This window comes from Sphaerodactylus townsendi, unplaced genomic scaffold (genome assembly GCF_021028975.2).
Source record: "Sphaerodactylus townsendi isolate TG3544 unplaced genomic scaffold, MPM_Stown_v2.3 scaffold_19, whole genome shotgun sequence".
NCBI classification, from domain to species: Eukaryota; Metazoa; Chordata; class Lepidosauria; order Squamata; family Sphaerodactylidae; genus Sphaerodactylus; species Sphaerodactylus townsendi.
The window spans coordinates 1,504,380-1,531,755 of NW_025950352.1; the positions used below are offsets into that span (position 1 = coordinate 1,504,380).

General features: G+C 55.7%; 1 protein-coding gene across 1 annotated transcript in view; it reads right to left on the minus strand.

Annotated features, from left to right (window-relative positions):
- Window positions 1-784: 784 nt before the first annotated feature.
- PPP1R16A (protein phosphatase 1 regulatory subunit 16A) overlaps window positions 785-27,376 on the minus strand; it is a 48,494-nt gene continuing 21,902 nt past the window's right edge. The window contains 10 exon segments of the mRNA XM_048482650.1: window positions 785-4,422; window positions 7,024-7,195; window positions 7,436-7,565; window positions 9,377-9,452; window positions 11,423-11,548; window positions 12,506-12,514; window positions 12,516-12,631; window positions 14,902-15,005; window positions 21,001-21,146; window positions 25,256-25,326. Coding sequence (XP_048338607.1) covers window positions 4,048-4,422; window positions 7,024-7,195; window positions 7,436-7,565; window positions 9,377-9,452; window positions 11,423-11,548; window positions 12,506-12,514; window positions 12,516-12,631; window positions 14,902-15,005; window positions 21,001-21,146; window positions 25,256-25,326 — 1,325 coding nt within the window. The 3' untranslated portion in view covers window positions 785-4,047.

Below are 27,376 nucleotides of genomic sequence, written 5' to 3' on the forward strand. Positions count from 1 at the left end.
TAGGTTAGACAGAGAGTGTGTGCCCGGCCCGAGGTCAGTATCTTTCGCTGGCAGAGTTTTGTTGATATTTAACCAGGCACGTCCAACTTCTGGTTAACCATCTCAGTCCCAATCCCCAAACGGATAGTCGTAGCTTAGGGGAAATGACTCAGCTTCCCCTCTGAAGTCCAGGAGGACGGCCTGGGCGTGGCTGAATCCAAACAGGTCACTTGGCCAGGCCAGAAGGCCTTGCTGCTGAGGGCTCGCCCAGGTGACATCTGCCTGTCAAGTTCCACCCTCACTGACCTAAACTGGATAGCTTTAAGAAGGAATTGGACAGATTTATGGAGGAGAAGTCGATCTCTGGCTACCAATCTTGATCCTCCTTGATCTGAGATTGCAAATGCCTTAGCAGACCAGGTGCTCGGGAGCAGCAGCAGCAGAAGGCCATTGCTTTCACTTCCTGCATGTGAGCTCCCAAAGGCACCTGGTGGGCCACTGTGAGTAGCAGAGTGCTGGACTAGATGGACTCTGGTCTGATCCAGCAGGCTAGTTCTTATGTTCTTAATCTGCACGATGAAGCAGATCTTCAGAGGCCAATCCGAAGCCCTGCTGAGAAGCAGGACTACCTGGCCACACCTGGGCCGGGCAGGAGAAGGGGTGCAGGGAGCAATTTTCCAGGGCAGCCCACCCGGGGCAAAAGTCCCCACATGTCCTCATGGAAGCTCCGCCTCTGGCAGGCAGGTAGGCAGGCAGGATGCCCAGGGTCGCAGCAGAGGCCTTACACAAAAGGCAGCCACACGAGTTTTACAAGAACACTTTTATTGGTAGAAAAGAGTCCATGAGACACCCCCTGAACGGCAGCCCCAGGGGAGAGGCAGCCCCGTGCTGGGGGCAGCCAGCAGCTGGGGCGGCCCGAGATTTAAGGACAACCCGCATGACGCGCCATCTGCCGGAAAGCTCTCCTTTTGCATCGGCCTCGCAAGCAGCTGAGCGCCTGCTGGGGTTGCCATCTCTGGCCTGGGAAATACTGGCAGATTTGGGGGGGGGGGCAGATCTGGTCTTGGGGGGGGGCAGACCTGGAATTTGGGAGGGACCTTTGCAGGGTATGGAATCCACCCACCGTGGAATCCACCCATCAAAAGCAGGCACTGTCTTTAAGGCAACTGATCTCGGTCGGTTGGAGATCAACTGTAGTAGCAGATCTCCAGGGACTACCCGGAGGTTGGTAACCTTGTGCCTGCCCTGGCTCTAGGTTGCAGGGGGTCAGCCATGTTGGTCTGCAGCAGAAGAGCGTGATCCGAATCCAGGAGCGCCCCAGAGACGAAGCTCCCTTGGTCAGATACGCTGGACTCTCGAAAGCTCCTGCCCTAAGAAATTTGGGGGGGGGGGGGCTGCAAGATGCTGCTGCCGCCGCCCCGGCTCTTGCATTTCCGTGCAGGAGAATCTCCCTAGAGGACTGAGCCTGAAGGCCAGGTCTACCTGCCTGCCTGTTACCCAGCCTTCCTCGCAGCCAGCGTGGTGTGGTGGTTAAGAGCAGGTGGACTCTAATCCGGAGAACCGCATTCGATTCCCCCCTCCTCCACCTGAGCGGCGGACTCTCATCTGGTGACCTGGAGCTCTGGGGGTTCACTTATCCACGGTTCAGCTGCCTCCTGCCACCAAAAGAGGCTGGGGTCCTGCATCCGTTGTAGCGTGGGCAACGTGGAGGGGGAGCACCTAGTCTCCCAAAAACCACAGGTGCGCTGAGATTCCCAACAATGCCAGGCAGGAGGGTTTGGGTTCGGTTCCTGCTGCCTCCAGTTAAAGGATCTCGAGGGAAAGGATTTCGGGAGCAGCCCTGCCATGCTCAGGTGTGGAGCATCAGGGACCGGTGTTTTGGGCGAAGCTGCTTCATGCAGCCACAACATGCAGGAATGGGGAGTGCCCCTGCCTAGGCAGGGGAAAGCTCAGCTCCCAGGGGCCAAATTTCCCATGGGGCATGGAGGGCTCTCCTGGAAAAGGAGCCCATGGCCACAGGCAGGAGGGGCTGGGGTATCCTCCCATTATTTCTCCTCCAAGGGAGTTGCTTTTGGGGGGAGGGTCTTGTCCCCTCTGCCGGAGCTGTGGACCTTCGGGCCGCACAAGCCACAACCTCCCATCAGAGAGGATCCTGGGAAGACAGGCGCTGCTGATTGGGTCTGGCTCCTGCCTTCCTCTCCAAGAGGGAAGCCAGTGGGCCTGGGGGGTGCCCCGTGGAAGCCCTCGTTTCGTTAAGAGGAAGGGGCAACAGGGGAAAGAGGGAGGGGCACCCAGCACGGAGGCAGCCACGAGCCCTGCCTCCGCATTTTCCTTCATGTCGTCTAAACTGGAGGGAGAGAAGACCGGCCCCACCCATGACCCAGAAGGGTTACGCCCCCCACCCCCACCCCTCAATTCTGCTGAGGTCTTGGAATGTGTGAGAAGGTGGGGGGGGGGAAGAAATGCTTACTTTGGTCCTGACTAGATGGGAGTTTACTGCCCCCTCCCCCATTTTCTGCAGCGCGCAGGTGGGAGGGACGTGGTGGGGACGCCGTTCAATTTATTGCCTTATCAACGACAACGAAGTCTCAGGACGAGAAACGAGAGTTTAGAAAACAACACTGACAACATGTTAAGAAAAAGGTTATGCAAAAGAGAATAGAAAATTCAGTGTGCAAAACCACTGGCAGGCGGGGGTGGGGGGAGAGAAAATTCTCAATTGGGTCGGGGGAATCCCATACAACGAGGCCATTTTCACATGATCAGAACAGGAATGCTTTGCGGGAAAGAGTCCATCTCCTGCCTCCAGGAAGAGAACATCTGGAACGGCTTGCCCTCAAGGGAGGCCGCAAACAGCTGGAAACAGAGGACTAGCCTCGGAGCACAAAACTGCTGGACTTCGCCGAGTCCACGTCCCAGGCAAGCCTCTTTGGAGGCGGGGGTGTCAATCACAGCCACGAGGGATACTCCTGGGTGGCTCCCTGCACAGTGGACAGCTGTGGGCTGCCCATTAAGGCCACCATCATGTGGTCCAGAGCGACACGGCCCTAGAGGTAATGGGGAGGGTCGCAGCTGCCCCTCCAAGCTAGAGAGCTCCAGTGGGCAGCCCCAGACGCACGAGACAAAACTGGGCTATTTGGCCCACGGAGGCCAACTGCTGCGGCTGAATTACAGACTATCTCTGCCCTCTCCACTGCTGGTCCCCTGAAAAGCCACCGCAGAAATGCACAGCCCGGCTGTTCCAGGGCTAAGCCCCACGAGGGACCCACTTTCGAGCAGAGAGAGGGGAAAAATCTTCGCCCCACCTTTGCTTCCCAGCAAGCCTCTCTCTGGAGAATAGAAGGTGGGTGAGGCCTGCTCTTTGGAGGGAGAGGCAGTTTGCTCCGCACTGCGCCAGAGCAGCTCACCCGTGTCTAGGGAGGGGCGTGGGGGGAGCAGGGAAGAAGCAAAGAGGGACACCCACAAATCAAACCTGAGAAAACACAGCCGGTGCCGCCAGCTCACCCCAAACGATGCCAGGGAGCAGAGCCGGTTGGCAGCGCTCGACTTCCATCACAGGCTACAGAGAATAATTTTGCCCTCAACCCTGCCCTCCGCCACGCAACCGGGCATCCTTCCTGGGTAGCCCCACCCACCCCCAGCCTGAAGCAGGGGCTGGAAGGCAACGCCAACCCCACAGGGCAGGCCGGCCTGCCAGTGCAGCACCCCTGCCCGGTCCTTCCCTGAGATCCTCGAAGCCTGCAAGGGTAACTGGACAATGGCTCTGCTGGGGAGCCAGCACGCAGCCGAAGAGCGGCCGCCCCCTCGCACAGAGACACGACCCGCTGAGCCGACAGCTCCCAAAGGAGGGCGGCAGGCTGGGAATGGGAGTCTGGAAAGGCACGTTTCTGGGCCTGCAGCAAAAGACACTGTGGTGAGCTTGTGTTCCGCCCGAGCACCGGCTCCCCTCCCTGTGGGTCTGCTCTGGAAGAGGAGGGGGCTGGTGACACCAAAGGCCCCTGCCCCCGGGCGGAGCAAAGGCCCTGTCCCAGCTGGGCATTCACAGCTTGGCAGGGAGGCCTCTCTGGCTCACATCACGGTGCAGCAGCGCTTCTTCTCCACGGGGTTCTCCTCCGCAGGGGCCGTCAGCTTGAGCAGGCCGGGCTCCCCGCTGGCTGCCGTGTAGTACACAGAGTTGGGGGCCTCCCCCGGGCTGGCCGAAAAGTCCTCGGCCTGGAGTCTCTGCAGCTTGGCGGCCGCCCGTTGGCGCTTCAGGTCAGCCAGGGTGTGGTGGGCCTTCTCCGTGCTGAGCTCCTCCTGGGTGGCCAGCTGGTACGAGACGCTGCGGTCCAGCCGCTTGGAGTACAAGTGCTTGGGGTGGGCTGTGCCGTTGCGCTGGGGCGCCGCCTCCTGCCCTGGGGAGCCTCCCGGCCCCGCGGCCTCCACCACAGGATCCTGCTGGATCTGAAGAGGAAGGAGAACAAATCAAGGCCACCCTGGACTTGCGCTCCCCCTATCCTGGTACGCACAGGGCTCCAGGGCCACACGGGCTCAACTGCGCCCGGAGGCAGGGAAGGGTGGAGCCAGGGAGCTCCAGGGGGCAGGGAGCCAGCAGGGAGGAGCAGGGAAGGGTGGGGCTCAGGAGTGGAACTTGGACTGATGCCACGGCAACAGGCAAGCTCCTGGGCTGCATGCCGCCAAGCCCCGCCCCCTTCTTTGTTCCAGGGGAGCAGCAGTGGCATAGGAGGTTAAGAGCTCATGTGTCTAATCTGGAGGAACTGGGTTTGATTCCCCGCTCTGCCGCCTGAGCTGTGGAGGCTTCTCTGGGGAATTCAGATTAGGCTGTGCACTCCCACACACGCCAGCTGGGTGACCTTGGGCTAGTCACAGCTTCTCAGAGCTCTCTCAGCCCCACCCACCTCACAGGGAGTTTGTTGTGGTGGGGGGAAGGGCAAGGAGATTGTAAGCCCCTTTGAGTCTCCTGCAGGAGAGAAAGGGGGGATATAAATCCAAACTCCTCCTCCTCCTCCTCCTCCTTCTTCTTCTTCTTCTCCTTCTCCCCCCTCCGGCCCCCCTGCAGGCCAGCTCCTGCTGTCCCCAGGGCCCGGTGCCCTGACCCGTGACGAAAGAGTGTGCACCCAGGGACATGGGATACCCCACGTTCCCATGAGCAGTACGCCACTGCAGGGCCGCCGGAACAAAGGCAAACCCCATCAGCTTCACATACAGGAAACCCTAAGCTCTCTACCCTGTAGGGCCCACCACAGTGGGGAGATCCCAGTGCCTCACCCACCCCCGCATGAGCCTGGGGGACCAAGGGACACAAGGGCATTTGCACCTCTGCCTCCACTCCCCCCCCCCCCCAGCACCACAGCCAGGTTAGCCTCTTCAGGATGCTTCCCTGTTGGGCCTGCCTCTCTGCTTTCCAGAGAGCGAGTTTACTTTTCCAGCAGTGGCATAGGAGGTTAAGAGCTCGTGTATCTAATCTGGAGGAACCGGGTTTGATTCCCAGCTCTGCCGCCTGAGCTGTGGAGGCTTATCTGGGGAATTCAGATTAGCCTGTGCACTCCCACACACGCCAGCTGGGTGACCTTGGGCGAGTCACAGCTTCTCGGAGCTCTCTCAGCCCCACCCACCTCACAGGGTGTTTGTTGTGAGGGGGGAAGGGCAAGGAGATAGTAAGCCTCCTGCAGGAGAGAAAGGGGGGATATAAACCCAAACTCTTCTTCTTCTTCTTCTTCTTCCTTAGAGGGCGTGACAAGCTCTAGCTGGGAAACGTATCAACTATAGCTTTTTGTTCACGAAATCACCCAATTAAGCTATTTTAGGGTCCTGGAAACTGAAGAAACAAAGAATCCAGGATAAAGCTCTTCAGGTGGACAACAGCCTGAGTCCTCTTAACCGGCAGCAGGGAGCCACCGTCAAATTATTACTCTGGCAAATGACCTCAATCCCTTTGAATTTCCTGAATACTGCAGAGCATTTACTTTGGACCATTTCGGTGTTCTACCTTCTGCTCTGCCGCCAGACAAATATCTAGGTTCCCTTCATTCACACTGTTTGTGTTTTTAACAACTGAAAGCCAAGGGAGAAGTTGAAGATGTCTTTCCCCACTGGTCATTTTATAAGGATACTTGTCCACTGTGTTCTACCCCGATCTTATCCAAATTTCCAGGCAGAGGAAGTAACTTTCTCCTTGCAGATTGCCTTGATGAACTGGTCATTCAGGTGGCCACATTTTGCACTTTGGCACAGCTGATGCGGGAACAGAAACTTCCATCCTTCCGTTCACTGCCAGGTATTGTCCATATTGGAGCTTAACTAAGATTTTTTGAATGGGTTTTGTATGTTTTATTTGTGTTTCGCCTGAGACGTCTGAGGGGGGGATATGATTGAAGTCTATACAATTATGCATGGAGTAGAAAATGTTGACAGAGAGAAATTTTTCTCTCTTTCTCACAATACTAGAACCAGGGGGCATCCATTGAAAATGCTGGGGGGGGGGGAGAGAATTAGGACTAACAAAAGGAAACACTTCTTCACACAACGTGTGATTGGTGTTTGGAATCTGCTGCCACAGGAGGTGGTGATGGCCACTCACCTGGATAGCTTTAAAAGGGGCTTGGACAGATTTATGGAGGAGAAGTCGATCTATGGCTACCAATCTTGATCCTCTTTGATCTGAGATTGCAAATGCCTTAGCAGACCAGGTGCTCAGGAGCAGCAGCAGCAGCAGAAGGCCCTTGCTTTCACATCCTGCATGTGAGCTCCCAAAGGCACCTAGTGGGCCACTGCGAGTAGAAGAGTGCTGGACTAGATGGACTCTGGTCTGATCCAGCAGGCTAGTTCTTATGTTCTTATGTCACCTGATGCTGACTGATTTGGGATTGTAATGAACAAAGCGAATGCTCTTGCATTCCCCAGAGAACCAGCAAGGGCCAGTCTCGAGCCAAGGGACGGAGCAAAGAGGGCAGGCTGCCTGCTAACCCAAATCCGGCAAAAGGGGGAGAGGCGCAGCAACGGGCATCAGGCTCCCCCCTCCCACGGCGAAGTCTGGCCTCTGACCTGGCTCACAGGAACGGGCCGCTGGAGCTCGGCATCCGTCTGGCGGTCCTCGTCCTCCCCCTCCCCTTCGCTCTCTCGCTGCTCCATCCGTTGCCAGACGATGGCTTCCTTCTCGTGCTCCTTGCGGTAGAGGTTGGTGCGCTCCGTCACACTCACCCGCCGCACCACTTTCCTGCGGGGGTGGGGGAGAGCACGCAGTGAGTGGGGTTGTGCTGGCCCATGTCTGAGCTAAGCCACAGCCAAGGGGTGCCGCCCACAAGCAACCACAGGCAGATCGTGCCCCTGGTGCCAACCAGGGCTTGACTAGCCCTTTCCCCACCTCCCCTCCTCGAGGCAGCCCCCAGCCCAGGGCCAGAAGCCCTTGTCCTCCCCCCACCCCCCCCACGCCCCGATATCTCTGCCTCCATCATACCCCCGGCTTCCTGCACTAGAGGTGCGGCGCTGGAGAAGAGACTTGTGCTTGTCGTGCGATTTCATGATGGCGTCATGCTTGTGCTTCAGCTCCAGGAGTTTGGCGCGCACCTCTTCGTCTGCGCAGACATCTTGCAAGAAGAGGGGACACGGGAGGGGACCCCGTTACCCGGCGCATCTGACCCGTCCCAAGCGTTCCCCGCCCGGTCCCTCCTCCAAAAAAGGGAGGGACTGTTCTCGGTCACCCACGCATCTCTCTCTCTTTTGGCTCATATAATCGGGGCCCCGTTGGCTCCCCCGTCCTCCTGGGACCCACTGCAAACATTATTTATTAAAGACATTTCTATCAGAGCTTTCCTGGGTCAAAACGGGCTGAGAAAGGAATCGGCAGGAAGAGACCTGTGAATCATTGGTGGGGGGGAGGGGAGGAAGTAATGGCAGAATCTACATCTGTGGTGGTGAACCTTTGGCACTCCAGATGTTATGGACTACAATTCCCATCAACTTCTGCCAGCATGGCCAATTGGCAGCAGCAGTGGCATAGGAGGTTAAGAGCTCGTGTATCTAATCTGGAAGAACCGGGTTTGATTCCCAGCTCTGCCGCCTGAGCTGTGGAGGCTTATCTGGGGAATTCAGATTAGCCTGTGCACTCCCACACACGCCAGCTGGGTGACCTTGGGCTAGTCACAGCTCCTCGGAGCTCTCTCAGCCCCACCCACCTCACAGGGTGTTTGTTGTGAGGGGGGAAGGGCAAGGAGATTGTCAGCCCCTTTGAGTCTCCTGCAGGAGAGAAAGGGGGGATATAAATCCAAACTCTTCTTCTTCTTCTAGTCCAGGGGTAGGGAACCTGCGGCTCTCCAGATGTTCAGGAACTACAATTCTTATCAGCCCCTACCAGCATGGCCAATTGGCCATGCTGACAGAGGCTGATGGGAATTGTAGTTCCTGAACATCTGGAGAGCCGCAGGTTCCCTACCCCTATTCTAGTCCATAACATCTGGAGTGCCAAAGGTTCGCCACCACTGATCTACATCATATCTGCACAGAAAAGAAGGGGGAGTTGGGACCTGAACCGTTCTACCCAAGACCAACAGAGCAGGGGATGAGGAGCCAGGCTCTGCCTTGGGAGGTTTAACTGGAGGCTCCCAAATTTTGTCCACCCAACCACTGGGGCTTGGATACTTGGACATAAAAAAAAGAAACAAATACACAAACACAAAGGCTTTGAGTGCCCAGCTGCATAATCAAGGGCATAGAAATCTACCGGCTCCCCCCATGAAGGCTCTCCCCACAGAGAGTTGTGTTCACAGTTGTTGGCGGTGCAACTCAGACACACGGCGCCCAGAGGTGGGATCCAGCAGGTTCTCACAGGTTCCCGAGAGTAGGCTACTCATTATTTGTGTGTGCCGAGAGGGGGTTACTAATGGGTGATTTTGCCTCGTGATTTTTGCCTTAGTTACGCCCCTCCTCTCAGCAGTAGCGCGCAGAACTTGAAGCAGTCTAGCAGGAGGTGCACCGGCGTGCATGGCAGCCTGCGCCTGCGTGCATTCATTTCCTGCCCAAGGACCGGCGCAGTGGCTGCCAGCCCTTGCCACAGCCCCCGCCCCAGGAATGCCCGTCCTCGGAATGCCTGGCCACTGTCGTGCCCCCCCCTCAGCCCAGCCCACTGGCTTATGCCACAGTTTGAATCCCACCACCATGGGAACCTGTTACTAAAATTTTTGGATCCCACCACTGACTCGCTTCCCCACCCCCCCTAATGCCTGGAGAAAGGTTTGCCTGACACAAGTGTGGAAGGGCCACACACAGCACCCGCAAGCCAGGGTTTGCCAGGACTTGGAGAAGACCTGCTCCAAAGGCGGCCGAGGCCACAAAGTACCGCTGACCAGAAACCCAAGCGCCCAAACAGCCGCTCCACATCTGCCGCTCTGGCCCGACTCACCCAGCGGGGTCTCATCCAGCACCGACTTCCCGTTGAGATCTGCTCCGTGGGCCACCAGCAGCTCCACCAGATGGACCTGCCAGGAGGAAATGGTTTCAGCAGAGCACGGAGGACGGAACAAACAGAGAACTGCCCCGAGCCCTAAGCCTGCCACAGCAGCCTCACGGAAGGGAACCAGATCGGGGAGGGGAGCAGGGGTGCAGGTGTGGGGGAGGTGGTCTCTCTCCTGCTCTGCCACCTTGAAAGGTGCTGAAAATCTACACTCAAGGGCTGAGCTTCCCTCCCTGGGGGAGTGCGCATTGCCCTCGGGGATATGATTGAAGTCTATAAAATTATGCATGGGGTAGAAAATGTTGACAGAGAGAAATTTTCCTCTCTTTCTCACAATACTAGAACCAGGGGGCATTCATTGAAAATGCTGGGGGGAAGAATTAGGACTAATCAAAGGAAACACTTCTTCACACAACGTGTGAGTGGTGTTTGGAATCTGCTGCCACAGGAGGTGGTGATGGCCACTCACCTGGATAGCTTTAAAAGGGGCTTGGACAGATTTATGGAGGAGAAGTCGATCTATGGCTACCAATCTTGATCCTCCTTGATCTGAGGTTGCAAATGCCTTAAGAGACCAGGTGCAGGAGAAGCCGCAGCAGAAGGTCATTGCTTTCACCTCCTGCAGGTGAGCTCCCGAAAGCACCTGGTGGGCCACTGCGAGTAGCAGAGTGCTGGACTAGATGGACTCTGGTCTGATCCAGCAGGCTAGTTCTTATGTTCTTATGTGAGTCCCAATTGGGGAGGATGTAAATAATGTAAGTAAATGCAAATGCACCTATTTGTACCCTAATGCATTTAATATATTTGCACATAAGTGTGGGAGGTGGGTGGGTGGGAACTCTTTGCTCCGTCTATTGGCACTCCAAGGCAGCAACTATGGCTGCTGTGTTAAAGTAGATGCTGGAGTAGGTCGCCCCCTGGTCTGATCCAGCAGGGCTCCTCTGACATATTCTTGAAGGCTTTCACAGCTGGAATCACTGGGAAAAGAAAGGGAGCCTGAAGAAGGGTTGCACGTTTCCTTGACGCTTCATTTGCATCTGTGGCTTCAGAAGATCTTCTGAAGATGCCAGCCACAGATGCAGGCGAAACGTCAGGAGAAAATGCTACCGGAACACGGCCATACAGCCCGGAAACCGCCCAGTACTCCTCTGATGTGCTCTGTCTGTTCCACACTGACCTACAGGACAAGTAGATTCCCAAGCGCCCTCCCTCGTGCCACTGGCCTGCTCCAGGAGAGTGGCCCAGAGTCTCCCACACTCTCCACCACAGCAGTGATGAACTGTCCCCCTCACTGCTGGCTGGATTAAGGAATCCTTTGCTTGGATCCTCCTGGAACTGAGCAGGGAGGCCCAAGGACCACCTGGTCTCTCAACGGATTCAGATTAAGGAGATGGACTGTGCCAATATTCCTTGAACCAGGAAGTCCAAATCCTCTTGGCCACAAGGGGGCAGCACCCCACCATGGCATAGACCAGGGGTAGGGAACCTGTGGCTCGAGAGCCGTATGCGGCTCTTCTGCCCTTGCACTATGGCTCCACGAGCCGAGCTGCTGGCTGATCTCTTGCCCGGCCTGCAGGTGGCAGGGCGGGCGCATCTAACTGCCCACAGCTGGCTGGGTCAGCGGCCAAGTAGGCTTCCTCTCGCCTGCCCCATTGGAGCGGGGCGGGCGCTTTCCCGGCAGCCGGCAAGGCTGAGCCGCTGGCCCCATCCTTGCCCGCCCTGCAGGCAGCACGGCGGACATATCCATGCGCTTCTCAGAATGAGCAGAGTAAAAGGTAAAAAACCCCAATATATACAGTGTTATCTTTATTTTAAATGTCAAAAATTATTTGCGGCTCCAAGTGTTTTCTTTTCCCGTGGAAAACAGGTCCAAATGGCTCTTTGAGTGTTAAAGGTTCCCTACCCCTGGCATAGACAATCTGGGGCGGCCGGTTTCCCAGGACAAGGACAATGCACAGGGCGGAGGGGTTGGTTCTGCCAGGCAGAAGAACTCACCTGGCCCCAGCAAGCAGCCGCATGGAGGGGCTGCCACCCATCGCTGTCCTGGACGCTCATGCTGGCTTTGTGTTCGAGCAGCAACTCGGCAGCCTCCAGGTAGCCGTTGGCAGAGGCAATGTGCAGCTGCAGGAAGAAAGCGGAAGGGGGGCAGAAGAATATTCAGGTGGGGGGGAGGGTTTTGAAACCAGCCCTTCTCCCGCACGGCCCACAGCACTGCCAAGCGGGGCACACCTTAGCTCACAGAAGAGGAGACCCGGCTATGGAATACCAACCCTATATATAGGAGAGCCTACATGCTGGCTAGATTTAACATTATGCCATCCCCGCTCCATAGAGGAAGACTCAAGGGTCTACCGAACGATAAGAGGCTTTGTCCCTGCAGTCCAGGGCAGTTGGATTCCATTGTGCACATTCTCCTCCACTGCCCACTTTACCAGAATCCAAGATCCAGCTTATTATTACAAATCATTGACTCTATGAAAACCCTCTGGGACAGAGCTTGATAAAGTAAATATGCTCTTAAACTGTAATGACCTTGGGGTGCTGTGTGGTTTCCGGGCTGTATGGCCGTGTTCTAGCAGCATTCTCTACACGGCCATACTGCCCGGAAACCACACAGCACCCCAGTGATTCCGGCTGTGAAAGCCTTCGACAATACATTGTAATGACCTTGACTGTTGTCTCGCAGTGGCAAAGTTTCTGGCTGAGGTTTGCGAACTGAACTTATGATCCAGTGTGAAGTTTTATCTAGTAATTTTAACTGTATTTATATTGTATGTTCTGTATGCCAATAAAGGCTTATTGAAATTGAATAGGTGAAGGGTACCCACTGGGGAGTCCAAGATCCCCCCCTCCCCTACCAAACCAACTTCGGCTACTTCGGATTCCACTTCTGGCCCACTGCCCCAGGAAGGGCTCTGCTTTCCTGACTCCCACTAGATGCCCTCAGTTCCACACAGCCCATTCCTCTGGGGCTGAAAGGAAACCAGTGCCTGCGCTGGGGACAGACCGACCGCCTGAGCCAGGGGGAAGGGGGCAACTCCTCCGCCTCCCCCACCCTCCGCCGGGCGGGCCTCTCACCAGAGTCGCTTCTGTGGTCCAGCGGTGTGTTCAGATCGACCCCCTCCTTCAGCAGCCGGCGGATATCGTCCACCATGGCCCGCTCCACCGCCGAGCGGGCCTCCTCGATGGTCTCCTGCGTTATACCTGGGGAGGGACATGGCCATGAACGGGGAGGCGGCCCTTTGGCTGCCACCAGAGATAAGGGCCCTTTTACGCCAGAGAGACTCACCGCTGTCCAGGGCTGCCCCCCCTCCATCTTCCCCCTTCTGTCCGGCAGCTCTCCTGCTCACTGGCTCAAAGGCCGTTGCCTCGAACATCTGCATGCACTGCCCCCCCACCCCTGCCCCCACGAAGCTCCTTGCTCAGGCCATGCAAAAGGCACAAGGGCATCAGCAAGCAGAGCAAGTCCTCGCTCCCTGACCTGACCAGAGCCAGCTATCGCTCTGCACACTTTCTACGCCCAGACAATGGGTGCAGGGGTTAAGAGCAGGTGCACTCTAATCTGGGGGAACCTGGTTTGATTCTCTGCTCTGCCGTCTGAGCTGTGGAGGCTTCTCTGGTGAACCAGATTAGCTTGTGCCCTCCAACACACGCCAGCTGGGTGATCTTGGGCTAGTCATGGTTCTTCTGAGCTCTCTCAGCTCCACCTACCTCACAGGGTGTTTGCTATGAGGGGGGAAGGGAAAGGCATTGGTAAGCCCCTTTGAGTCCCGTATAGGAGAGAAAGGGGGGATATAAATCCAAACTACTACTACTACTACTACTACTACTCTTCCTCTTCCTCTTCTTCTTCTTCTTGGGCTATTGAAAAGGAAGAGGAGGAGTTTGGATTTACCCCCTGCCTTTCTCCCCTAGAGGAAACTCAAGGGAGCTTACAAACTCCTTTCTTTTCCACTTCCCACAACAGACACCTTGCGAGGTAGGCAGAGAGAGTTTGGAGAGAACCATGACTGGCCCAAGGTCACCTAGCAGGCTTCACGTGGAGGAGTGGGGAAACCAACCGGTTCTCCAGATGAGAGTCCACCATTCTTAACCACGGCACCACGCTGGCTCCTGCTGGACTGCCCACTACAGGCCTTTCTCATCAGCCCGTGGCATCCCAAGGAAGGGGGCGCCCCAGACTGACCTTTTGTGGCCACTAGGATTGGCTCAGAAATCAGTGGGGTGGGGGGTGGGGAATGAGGAGGAGGAGGAGGAGGAGGAGGAGGAGGAGGAGGGAGCCACTGGGGGCCTTTGGAGAAATTCAAGAGGCCGCCTCAGGAATCCCGTTCCTGAGCAAAGGGTGCCTTTTAGGTCAGGGGCTGGTTGCGCAAATTACCGTAGGGATTTAATCCCGTTTTGAGTTGGAGCTTGTCAGCCCTTAATCCGATTCTTCAGTCAGCAAAACGCTTGCCTGGCTCCCGAGGGCAACACTGCCAAGTCTCGCCTGCGGCTTTACTCCAGCCCTCGGCCACCCCTTGACCCATGGGGCAGCGCGGACAGCCCAGCCAGGATTTGATGGGGTAGATGGGGCAAAAGCTGTCAGCTGGGGCAGACTGGGGGCCCTCCAGCTCACCCCCACACACCATCAAATACCACCCTCTTGGGGAGAAAGAACAGCTTCCCGGGGGGCAGGGCTGGGGGGCAGGGCCCAGTGGTCCAGCACCTGACTGGCACGCAGAAAGTCGCAGGTCCAATCTCTGGCCAGGCAGTCAGGGATGATGATGAAGAAGAAGAAGAAGAAGAAGAAGAAGAAGAAGAAGAAGAAGAAGAAGAAGAAGGAGGAGGAGGAGGAGGAGGAGGAGGAGGAGGAGGAGGAGGAGGAGGAGGAGGAGGAGGAGGAGGAGGAGACTCAAAGGGGCTTACAATCTCCTTGCCCTTCCCCCCTCACAACAAACACCCTGTGAGGTAGGTGGGGCAGAGAGAGTGCTGAGAAGCTGTGACTAACCCAAGGTCACCCAGCTGGCATGTGTGGGAGTGCACAGGCTAATCTGAATTCCCCAGAGAAGCCTCCACAGCTCAGGCGGCAGAGCTGGGAATCAGACCCAGTTCCTCCAGATTAGATACACGAGCTCTTAACCTCCGACGCCACTGCTGCTCCTCAGCCAGAGACCCTGCAGAGAGGCTGCCAGCCTCAGCAAGCAAGCCTGACCCTGACGGATCGACGGTCTGACTCGGCATAAGGCAGCTTCACGGGCCAAGGGGCACGCAGGCAGGGGACGATGGGAACATGGACATGTGCCACTGCCTTGCACTGGCTCAGCCCTTGGCCTGGCAAAGCCGGCGCTGCCCACTCCAACTTCTCCGGAGGTTCTTCAGGGGCTCAAGCCGAGAAAGGTCCTTCGCAGCAGCCCCCCGATCCTTTCAGCTGGAGAGGCTGCAGGGAGGGCACCTGAGACCTCCTGCAGGCCAGGCAGGAACACAGGAAGCCTCACCTTGGTCAGCCATGGTGGTCTCGATGTAGTCCAGCGTCATCTCATCCTCACAGAGGTCGTAGGGCATGTTCCCATCGGAATTGACAGCGAGCAGGTTGGCACCTCTGGGAAAGGGGCAGAGAAGAAGTGGGCATCTCTCTCCGCAGCGCCCGACGCATCTGCCTGCACCTCGCAGCCAAGTGAGTTGACGAGTGCCGAGCGTAACAGATACAAGGAGTTATTTTTGTTCAAGAAGAGCCGGGCGTGCGTGGAAAACACAGCGCTCTTCGGAGCAGGGTGCGGATTGGGTTTCTGCCTCTCCTCCTCGTGTCAAAAGACAGTGACCCAAACCAGGTCCGGCCCTCCCCCACCCAGGAGCCTTCAGGAAGGACCAGGAGGAGGCAAGACACCGGCCCGCAAGGAGTTTAGCGTATGGAGGAATGGCACGAGGTTAAACTGGCTCGGGCTTTAGGGGCTCCCTGGAAGTTGCAGCCAAGAGGGGGGTAGCCAGACGCCATCCACATTTTTAAATGGGTTCTGTTTTTATGTAATTAATATTTAAATTATGTTTTAATGTATGTTTTAACCTTGTTGTAAACCGCCCTGAGCCCTCAGGGGAGGGCAGTATATTAAATAAACGAACGAACGAACGAACGAACAAACGAACGAACAAATAAGAATCCTCTCAAAGAGCAGCTGGCCATTAGTTATGCCGAAATGGGAGTTTGGGATTTCCACAGTAACCCACCCAGACTTGTTGCAAGTGGGCGACCACAGGACTGACCGAACGGCTTCTGTTAAATCCCTGAGCACGGACTCCTCTGCAAACATGACTTGGGGCATTCAGGGGCAATGCTCAAAATCTGGCTGCTTCTAGTGCAAAGGCAACCCTTGATTCTCTCAAAAATACAAGGGAGTGCACGACGCCTGTAAAAGCTTTTGAAACATGGCTACCACACACAAGGCAAAGCCCAGGGTGGGTCCAAAAACAGCTTTCTTAAAACCTCCATACCTGTGTTTCCCTTTTTGCTCCAAAGGATGCGTTGGGACTTATTTTCAGGGGATGTCTTATTTTTTCCCATGATTTTGTGCCCCCCACCCACCCACCCACGTGACCAGATCAGCTGCGCCAGGGAAACTGTAAGTAGGGCTTATTTTTGGAGTAGGGCTTATATTTCAAGCATCCTCCAAAAATCCCAAAAAAATCATGCTGGGGCTTATTTGGGGGGGTAGGTCTTATTTTTGGGGAAACAGGGTACTACCGTGTTTCCCCGAAAACAAGACAGTGTCTTATATTAATTTTTGCTCCCCAAGATGCGCTATGTCTTATTTTCAGGGAATGTCTTATTTTTCTGTTTTCTGTTCGTCGAGCATGCTTCCAAACAAAAACTTTGCTACGTCTTACTTTTGGGGGATGCCTTATATTTCGCACTTCAGCAAAACCTCTACTACGTCTTATTTTCCGGGGATGTCTTATGTTCGGGGAAACAGGGTACCAAGTAAGGTTTCATTGGCCAGTTTCAGACCGAAGATGAATCTTAGTGCAACAACGTCCAAAATTAAGTTTATCCACTTGACTTATTTTGCTAAGGCTGCAATCCTTGGAGAGCTCAAAAATCTTGGAAAGTGCAATTGTTAGTTCCCAGCCTCTTTCCAAATTCCTCACTGCTTCTTTTCACAAAACACTAAATAAGGGCCAGGCTAGACTTGACTGCAGTCGCCATCACCACGCTCAAGTGATTTCATAACGCCAGAAGCGCGACGCACAGCCCTCCTTTCCTCCTGCCTGCAACTGCAGTGTGTGTGAGCTGGGGTGGGGGGAGAGGGGGAGGTTTGAGGACGTTCCAGTTTGGCATTTTGGGGGAGCCGATGGCAAGAGTACAAAAGTGGGGCCCCCAGCCCACTTTTTAAAGCAATTTAAAAATCACTCGAGGAGTCCCCACAGTGGCCAAGAGGATGCCTTCAAGTCCAGTTTGGCTCTAAGTTTGGGTTTTCTAGGAAATTTCGGTCACAATAAGATTATTTCGAGCAGATGCACCCGGGAACTTCATCTGTTGGTCCTAATGATGGTAGCCCTCTGCACTCCTAGGGGGACCATCCGGGAAAATGACCTTCCCCCAAGAACACTGTCACACACAAACGCATGCTGACTGTCTCCCACAATTGCACCTTTGTGGCTGCATGCACCCTTTGTGCATTTGTCAAGCTGTTCATTCCTGCAGTATCACAACACCCTGTAGTTATAAGCTGCTGACGTGCCATTCCCTCTTCTCAGTCCCAATGTATCACCCAAACAACTGGGTTTTGAGAGGGCGTGTACCTTGCTCCTATTTTGACCCATTCAGGATTATGCACCCAAAGTCTCGCCCTGTCCCCACTGATGCTCTAAAGCAGGGGTGGGCAATTATTTTTTCCATGGGGCCACATAAGAAACAGAAAATATTGTGGAGGGCCGGGCCAAAAGGCAGGGGGGCGAGGCGCTTTTGAAAGCCCCGCAGAAGCCGGCAGCCAAGGCAGCCGGCTTCTGCGGGGCTTTCAAAGGCGCCTCGCTCCCCAGCACGGCAGGGGGACCAGTCAGGGTCATCCGGTGGGCCGGATGTGGCCCGCGGGCCATATAATGCCCAGGTCTGCCCTAAAGCCTTTCTGAAGGGAATACTGATGCTCGGCTAAGCCGGCCAGTGAAAATCAGCAAGGAGCATCAATCCACAGGCAGGGAGATCCACAGTGCAGGCACAGCAACTGGGGAACTCCCTGCCACAGTACAAATGCTGGCTGCAGCAAGGACTCATCCTGAGCTCTCCCCTGCTGAAAGCTCTCCTGCTGCGGGCCCAAAGCCTGGCTTGCTGGAGAGCCCTGCAGGCACCGAGGACTCAATTACTGATCAACAGTATACCCTTGTTAAATATTTACAGCCCTACCAGCAGGATCTGAGCAGGTACTCAGAGCCAGCGAAGGCGACCTTGATTCCAGGTGAGGTGAGCAGTGGGGCTCCAGGCTGTGTGTTCAGGCTCTGGTGCTGTGGCTTTGGAGGGTTTCTTAAGGATGCTGCCTCCTTCACTGGGGGAGAAGGGGGGGATATCTTTTTTCTCACTGAGGGGAGGGGTGAGGGTTGTGTGAACGGATGTTTCATTCCAGCAACAGGTCAGAAGCTACGAGTCACAGCCAAGGAAAGTCACTTGGCCGAACTTCTTGAGAGGGGCTGGTTAAAAGGTACGGGGATAACAGGTCAGGACACAGGCTGGACACCCCTGGAGGCGGGGAGCAAAGAGAGGGGGTGGGCGGGGCGGGGGGCACTCCTATAAACACATGAATCTGTCTTATGCAAAGTCAGCCCGTCCCAGCCACTCTTTCCCAGAGCCGTGTCTGGACATCCGGAACCACTGTCTGTATGGGTTACAGTGGCGTACTGCTAATGGGAATGTGGGGTAACCCATGTCCCCAGGCCAGGGGTAGGGAACCTTTAACACTCAAAGAGCCGTTTGGACCCGTTTTCCATGGGAAAAGAAAACACTTGGAGCCGCAAATAATTTTTGACATTTAAAATAAAGATAACACTATATATATTGGGCTTTTTTACCTTTTACTCCACTCATTCTGAGAAGCACATGGATGCAGGCAGCAGGGCGGGCAAGGATGGGGCCAGTGGCTCGGCCTTGCCGGCCGCCGGGAAAGCGCCCGCCCCGCTCGAACAAGGCGGGCGAGAGGGGAAGCCCGCGATGCTGCCCAGCCGGCCGCGGGCAATTGGTGCGCCCGCTCTGCTGCCTGCAGGGCGGGCAAGGATGAAGCTGGCGGCTCGGCCTCGCCGGCCACCGGGAAAGCGCCCGCCCGGCTCCAATGGGGCGGGCGAGAGGGGAAACCCACGACGCGGCCCAGCCGGCTGTGGGCAATTGGTGCGCCCGCCCTACTGCCTGCAGGGCGGGCAAGGATGAAGTCGGTGGCTCAGCGAGCCGCAGTGCAAGGGCAGAAGAGCCGCATGCGGCTCTCAAGCCGCAGGTTCCCTACCCCTGCCCCAGGCGCATACCATGGGGGGCGCCAGGCACCAGCCAGTGGCTCCCCTGTGCCAGGGTGTGAGTTGATTGCCATGGCTGCAGGCTGGCTCCCGCACCCCCCAGGGAGGCTGGGGAGGGCAGGAGCCGGCCCGCCGTAATTTTGCCCACCGCCGAGCCCCACCCCTAGCCTTCCTGCAGGCCGGCTCTTGCAACTTCTAAAGGAAAGTGGGGGGCGTGGGGGAGGAAGGGCTGTGGGGGGTACGGGGGGCTGCGGGCGCCCAGAGCAGATGTTGCTTCAGTCACCTTTCCTTGTCGTCAGAGGCCTTCTGTTTTTGCATATTGTTAATCCCATTCTTAATGAGAAATACTTAGGGTGCCATTTGCAGTCAAATTGGCTGTTTGATTGCTCCGGAACTGTTCTGCTGGAAGCTGCCCTAAGCCTGGGTGGGGAAAGGCAGCCTAGGAGCCAAATTATAAATATGCCAATTGGCGCTGGCAACCAAATCCTGCTGAGGTGAATTCCACAAGTTAATTAGCCTGGGACTGGCAGCTGCTGCCACCACCCCTGGGCGAATGGGAGGCCCTCTGGTGAGGGGAGGACTCTTTCCCAGCCAATGGGGCCTCTGCCCTTGGCTACTGATAAGAGGACAGCTGTAGATTCCTCTTCTGTGGGCAGTCAAGACCTCCTGGAACTGTACAGGAGGCTCAAGCCAAGACTGGCTGGATCTGGTGACAGGATCATTTCCCTGAGGGCAGTGGCATACCGGGCCTAAATGGCGCCCAGGGGCATGACTGGGTCCCTGCGCCCGCCCCAGCTCACCCGCCCCCCCTGCTTGCCCCACTTATGAGGGACAGCAGGGAGGGCTGGGCCTCGACAGGCAGCTTGGACAGCCTGCTGCCACAGTGCAGGCCCGGGATGCCCGCCGCTGAGCCCCACCCCCCAGTCTGCAGGGAGACGGGGGGGTGGAGCTCAGTGGCGGGCAGCTCAGGAAGGTGCTGCGTGGTAGGCCGGCTCCTGCCCTCCCTGGGCGGGGGGAGTGAGCACCGTGGCGAACAACTGAGCCGGCGAGCAGCGCCCTGGAAGCCCAGGGTCTGGCCTGGGAACCTGCCACGCACAAGACCAGACGCTGCGTCCGAGCCAAATGCACGATTCAGACCTGTAAGGACCTGGGAGGAGGAAAGAGTGAGAAACACCCGTTTATGACTGCGGGTGGCAAAATACTTGCACTGGCTAAAGGGGGGGAGGGGTTCAGGCCTCTGGGAAGGAGGCTTTTCCATCCAAGCAGAGTTAAGCCAAATGATTTACAATAAGCAAACTTTATCGGCTACCCCCCCCCCCCCGCCCAACTGCTCACCATCATCATCAACCTTTTTATTGGCATAAGTTTAAAATACAACAGGGAGGTTGAGGAGAATCAAGTTAAAATAAGTAGGTTCAGACATTTCCTGCAGTTAAAACCATAAATAAATAAATAAATAAATAAACTAAAATCTGTGGCGAATCTGCTGTGCCAGCGCCAGGAATTTGGCAACGTCTAGGGATCTCTGAGGAGACTGATCACAAAGCAGAAAGAAGGATTTGACCTTGTCTGGTGAGTACGCATAGTTCTCAGTGTGTGGGTCTATATATTGTCTTCTGGATGAAGTATATAGTTCGCAATCTAGGAGGATGTGCTCGATTGTTTCAATGGCTTTTTGTGAGCAGGGACACGTTCTTTGTTGGTATGGGATCTGGAGAAATCTGCCGCTCAGGACTGCTGAAGGTAGGGCGTTCAGTCGGGCTAGCATTAAGGTACGTCGGAGATATGGTGAAGATATATTGTAAAAGTACCTTGGTAGCCCTTTACTGAAGGGAAGAGGGTGGGAACCCTCCGGTAAAATGCCCTTCATGTATTGAGTAGATAGCAGCCCAACTGCTCACACAAACTCATCTGATGGTGTTTGTGGCAAGGTCAGCCCCTCTGGGTCACAGCAAAGTCCAGCCAGGATCCCCACCTCTGCAGAGACTGACAAAGAGTACTCCCACACACACACACGCACGCACGCACGCACAACACTGCCGCCTGGTGCTCAGCATTCTCCTGCCTCCGAGCACCAGCCGTGACGCCATCTGCCTGCCCCCCTTCCTTACTTTTCAATGAGGAGCTCCACCAAATGCAGGTGCCCACAGGTGGCGGCAGCATGCAGCGGGGTCCAGAGCTCGCTGTCACAGGTGTTGACGTCAGCGCCAGCCTCCAGCAGCAGCTCAGCAATGTCCCCAAAGTCATCGATGCAGCACTGGAGAAAGACAGGAGAGAAAGGTGGGCAGCAGGGGGCCAAACAGAGAGGAGGAGGCGGCACTGGATGCCCAAAGCAGCAGTGGAGAAGACAGCCGGGGCTCCGAGGACGGGAGCTGTGTTTAAAACCGGAGCTCAACTAGCCAGCCAACAGGTGCTGCTCGGGAACTCCTGGGACTCTCGTACCTGCGGGACCGTCTGGCCCCACATGTCCCATCTCGTTTGGCACATGTCCCAGTGCCAAACGCAGAGGCCAATTTACTGGTGGTTCCCGGCCCTTCCATAATGCGGCTGGCTTCCACCCGGGCCAGGGCTTTTACGGCCCTGGCCCCTGCCTGGTGGAATGTTCTCCCTCCAGCTGTCTGGGCCCTGCGAGACCTTAATGAGTTCCACAGGGCCTGTAAGACCGAGCTATTCCGCCGGGCCTTTGGGGAGGCCAACCGCTGATGCCCCCTTCCCCCCCCCCTTCTTTCCCCTCTTTTAACAGCGGGGGCTCTGATTTCCCCTCTTAGAGGAGTTTTTAGCTTAGACGCCATCTGTTGTTTGAAATGTTATATTATGATTTGGACACTGTGTTTTAAAATACGCCAGTACTAAATGTACAGCGGTTGTTTATTTATTTACCTGTTGTCATTTTTCTGTTGTAAACCACCCTGAGCCCTCCAGGGGAGGGCGGTATATAAGTTCAATAATAAATGAATGACAGACAGACAGACAGACAGACAGACAGACAGACAGACAGACAGACAGACAGACAGACAGACAGACAGACAGACAGACAGACAGACAGACAGATAGATAGATAGATCTGGTCAAAAGCCTGCCTCTGCCGTTCCCTCCCTTCAAGCAAGAACCCCCCTCTGCCATCGACCTATCCCAACACACCTGTGCCTCAGGGTCCACCTGCCCAGGCACACGTAGAAGCCCTCTGAAGAGAGCCGGCGTGGTGTAGTGGTTAAGAGCAGGTGCACTCTAATCTGGGGAACCGGGTTTGATTCCCCGCTCTGCCGCTTGGGCTGTGGAGGCTTATCTGGGGAAGTAGATTAGCCTGTGCATTCCGACACACGCCAGCTGGGTGACCTTGGGCTAGTCACAGTTCTTTGGAGCTCTCTCAGCCCCACCCACCTCACAGGGTGTTTGAGTCTCCTGACAGGAGAGAAAGGGGGGGGGATATAAATCCAACTCTTCTTCTTCCTCTTGGCAGCTCACCAACAGAAGCCGAATGTTAAAGTCCCCTTTCTCAGTTTATCTCCTTCTTGGCCAGCGGACTCTTCCATGGCTGGCGTTCCCCCAGTCTTCTCTTCCCTGCAATTGGCTGTTTAATTGCCTGGATTTAGCTCCACCCCATTAACCTCATTTACTATGAGGGGGGGCTGAGTTTGGGAGGGGCAGCCCAGCCTCACCGTCATTCATTCACTCTCATTTATTCTCCACGTTTCTGCCTCGCCCTTCCTCGGAGGCTGACAGAGGAAAACTGGGCCAAGACCAGTCGGGTGAGCTTCACAGAAGCAGGACTGTGACTAGTGGTGGGATCCAAAATTTTTAGTAACAGGTTCCCATGGTGGTGGGATTCAAACAGTGGCGTAGCGCCAATGGGGCTGGGCGGGGCACGACGGGGGCGTGGCCGGGCATTCCGGGGGCGGGGCATTAATAATTTCTCTGTTACTGTAAAAAACTCTTACTGTAAAAAAAAAGTTCCTAATTTCCAGCTGGTATCTTTCTGTCCATAATTTAAACTCATTATAGCAAGTCCCATCGTCTACTGCCAACAGAAACAACGACTTCTCCTCTAATTGACTGCCTGTCAAATACTTAATACTTTCAAATACTTAATTTTGTTTCTAGAAATCAAAAGAAGGAAACTTTCCTTAAACAAGGAACTTGACCATATTTCTAAAACGTGATTTTAAAACAGCCCAACAGGGAGAATTATCCCGTTTTCTACCTTCGCTAACCAGCCACGTAGGAAACAACAGGACTTTATGATTTTTGGACCTAATGGAATTTCTAACGGAAAAGCGGACCCAATTAGTAACCCCCTCTGGGGACACACACATAATTAGTAACCCGCTCTCGGGAACTGGTGAGAACCTGCTGGATCCCACCTCTGACTGTGACCCAGGCAGGCATTCTCTGTCCAAGATCAACACCCTGCTGACTATACCACACTGGCTGTGGGCAGGGGAGGAGCGAAGGGGAACCGGGGCATGCACGCGCCCTCTGCCCCTGCTGCGGCGCCTTCCCCCGGGTGGAATGCACCATGTGCTCATGCTCCCCCGCCCATGGGTGCTACACCACTGGATGTGAGTCAGATCTCAGGGATCTGTTCTGCCAGCAAAGGCCCTTTCCCTGGGCAGAAGGAGACTTCCCGATGGAAGACTGTCAAAGTGCGCTCCCAGCTAGAGAAGAAGAGAAGAAGAAGAGTTTGGATTTATATCCCCCCTTTCTCCCCTGCAGGAGACTCAAAGGGGCTGACAATCTCCTTGCCCTTCCCCCCTCACAACAAACACCCTGGGAGGTAGGTGGGGCTGAGAGAGCTCTGAGAAGCTGTGACTAGCCCAAGGTCACCCAGCTGGCGTGTGTGGGAGTGCACAGGCTAATCTGAATTCCCCAGAGAAGCCTCCACAGCTCAAGCAGCAGAGCAGGGAATCAAACCTGGTTCCTCCAGGTTAGAATGCACCTGCTCTTAACCACTACGCCACTGACTCCAGAATGCGGGAGTCAGCCGGATCTCTGCTGCACCACCCCTCTGCATAGAAGACTCCCAAGCTGTCCCTCTTGCAGTCTCCATCAGAGGGTTAATAGACAGGTGTGCTGGGGAATGACAGACAGGGGGCCAAGGAGCTGGAGAGAGGCCGTGGCTCAGCAGCAGAGCACCTGCTTGGTCCGCAGAAGGCGCTACCACAGGGGTCTGCAACCTGCAGCTCTCCAGATGTTCATGGACTACAAATCCCACCAGCATGGCAGGGGCTGATGGGATTTGTAGTCCATGAACATCTGGAGAGCTGCAGGTTGCAGACCCCTGCCCAGAGCCAGGCAGTGAAGGACCTCTAATGGAGAGCTGCCCCCACTTTGACTGGACCACACAGACGCAGATGGACCAGGGGTCTCACTCAGCGTCAGGCGGCTTCACGAGACCAACCCAGGGGAAGGAAGGCAGCCTGCTCTGTGCCAGAGGAGTTCATGCCAAGTTACAGCTCCAGCCGCTCTCCCTCCACCTTCGTTTTGTACGGGGGGGGGGGGGGAAGGGGGGATGAGAGGGCAGGGATTAAAGGCTCACTGGGGGCCTCTTCTGAACAAGGGTTCGCAGCAGGCTGGAGATCAGCGGAAAACAGCATTCCAGCCCTTTGGCACGGAGGGAGGCAGGCAGGCAGGCAGGCGCATTCCGGAATTCCAAGTGGCAGAGGCAGCGAGGAGCAAGTGGGAGAGCAAACAGAGCAGAGAGGGCGGGCAGGCAGGCAGGCGGGCATTCCTCCGGGCAGGACTGGGGGTGGCGGGCATTAGCAGGCTGACAAGAGGCTGGCGGTTGGGCCCCAAGAGTCAGGGGGGACCCCCTCCCACGGCACACACCCAGCCCCGAGCGCGGCAGACACGGCAATCTCTCCTCATGACTTCCCGCTGGTGCCGTGAGAGCTTTTGAGCCCTGCCAGGATGAAAAGTTGTGCATGAAAAGGGGTCACGGCTCAGTGGCAGGGCCTCCGCTTGGCATGCACAGGGGCCCTGGCCATGTGCCTGGCATCTCCAGGTGGGAGGGCATGTGGAGGACCCCTCCCACCCCTGAGACCCTGGGGAGCAGGTGACAGTCTGAGTAGACGGTGGGTGCTGACCTTGATGGACCCTTGGCCTGACTACGGGCGTTTCGTGTGTCTGTGCTCGACCTCGTGCCGTGCTCCTATGCCACACAAGGCTGCCCTTCTCTTCCTCCTGCCCAACCAAGAGAGAACCACACTGGCTCAGCTGGCACGGAGTTCCCTGGGCACTGACTCGGGAAACTGCTAGAGGCCCCACAGACAGCAGCCAGAAGAGACAGAACCGTGCAACTCAGAGAAGCAGAGGGAGCAGCCTGGAACTGGTGCGGAAGAACTGAGAAGGGAGGCTTTTGTGACTCACCTGGTGTAGCGCAGTGAGGCCGTCTTCATTGCACAGGTTGGGGTCGACGCCGCTCAAGAGGAGATGCCGAACTGTGGAAACAAAGAACTTTTCAGAGGTGGAGCCGCGGACTCTCTGCTCAAGTCAACAGGCTGGGGGTCGGGGGGGGGGGGGGGCTGCAATGGGAAAGAAAGCGGAGATGCCCGGCTTTCAGAGACGCTGCACCCTTGCCTGAGGGTGCTCGCTGCAAGGTAGCCTTTCTACCAACACGGGGCCAGGGATCCTCGTGGACGCCACATCAGTTTTCTGCCTCACTCTCCAAAGTGGAAGGGACAGGCCATGTCCACCCAAGCGCCACTGACCTCTGACCCTCAAGTGAAAGACGCTTTTTAAAAAAAAATAACAACCCTGAAGCATCTGGTGATGGCCGCAACTTCATGCAGGTCCGCTTCAGTGAAAGAGGAGCCCTTTCTGAAGGACAGCACCCCCAGCTCAGATTTGCTGCCCCCCTTTTATGGCATCTCGTTGTCCGAAGGTGGCTGCCACCACACTTCAGCCTTCGATAAGGTGGCTCCGTGCTCCAGTTCACCACCCATTCTCTGCCAGGGATCTAGAAACACCCTGCGTTCCCAAAGGGTGCATACACTCACACGCCCTGCACAACCCCATAGTTGTCTTCCCTGCCAGAAGAAAGACGTGGTAAAACAGGGCCTAATCTGCAGCATCTCCATATTAACCACCCCCCGCCTCTCAACATGCCTGGGCCACGTGCTCACAGTCCACAGAAGCAGCATCTCCTAGGTCCAGCCTACCCTACCTTGGTGGCTTTACAGTAGAGGTTTCCAACTCTGGCGCTTCAGATGTTCATGGACTACAATTCCCATCAGCCCCTACTGGGCTGATGGAAATTGTAGTCCATGAACATCTGAAGTGCCAGAGTTGGACACCCCTGCTTTACAGTGTTGTCCATAAGGTCAAACGACCTCACCAAAAAGCCTCAATCCCACTACCAACTACTGATGGCCTGAGCCATCAGGCCATGCCAGCAGTGGGCTGCAGGAATTGTAGTCCATGAACATCTGAAGTGCCAAACTGGCCACACCAGCAGGGGCTGATGGGAATTGTAGTCCATGAACATCTGAAACGCCAGATTTAGACACCACTGCCTTACACACACACAGACACCATTAAAGAACATATGGAAGAGCCATTCTGGATCAGACCCAAAGCCTGCCAAGTCTTGCCCTCTGACCAGCTGCCTCTAGGAAGCCCCAGACAATCCGTCCCCCATGGAAGCCCCAAACAATCCGTCCAGCTGAAAGGTTCTTCTTGGGCCACATCAACATGTGTGGCATTGTGTGTTGTCTCATTTTTGCTGCAATCAGACAAAAAAAAAGTCCTACTTACTAGCACAACGGAAGCCCTGCTCTTCAAGTCAGCATCCAGCACCATAATTTCCTCTGGTTTTGCTCCCCAATCACTTCAGCTGGCACTCACATAGGAAAACATTTTGGATTCCCAAGACCCAGCACTAAATCTTGAATCCCACGCAAGTCAGACAAACCTATCAGTCAACAGCATGAAAGCTTTGGGGCAGCCCAAGTGCCTGGGCAGAACTCCAGCTGGTCTAAACATGGGCCTGTTATTTGTCTCTCCCACTGGCACGGCAGTTCTGGAGAAGAGAAAGCATTGCAGCAAACAAGACGTTTATTTAATCAGGGCTACCAAGTATGGGGTTGTGTGTGCATCCAAGACACCCAACGGGAGGCAGAATTCAACAGCCACGAACCCTCAGATCTGGCCCCAAATCCCACTGTGACCCCATGAAGGACTTCCTCCCTGGAAGGAAAACGGTGCGGCCGGGAAACAGGAAGTGACCGTATTCTTATCCCTCCCCTCCATCGCCACCACCCACAGCAGACTGCTATTAAAAACAGAAATGATTTTGCCTTTGTGCTCTGCAGGCTTGGAATTTAAATATGCTCTTTGCGACCCCAATATGGCAACCAGAATGTAAATTATAACGAATAGGAAAGTAGACATCTGGAAGACAGAGCATCTCGTTTGGTCTGAGCTTTGCTAGCTCCCGGTGGCGCACACTGAAAGGGGCAAATTGCTGGTTAAGGAGTAGACTATCTATTT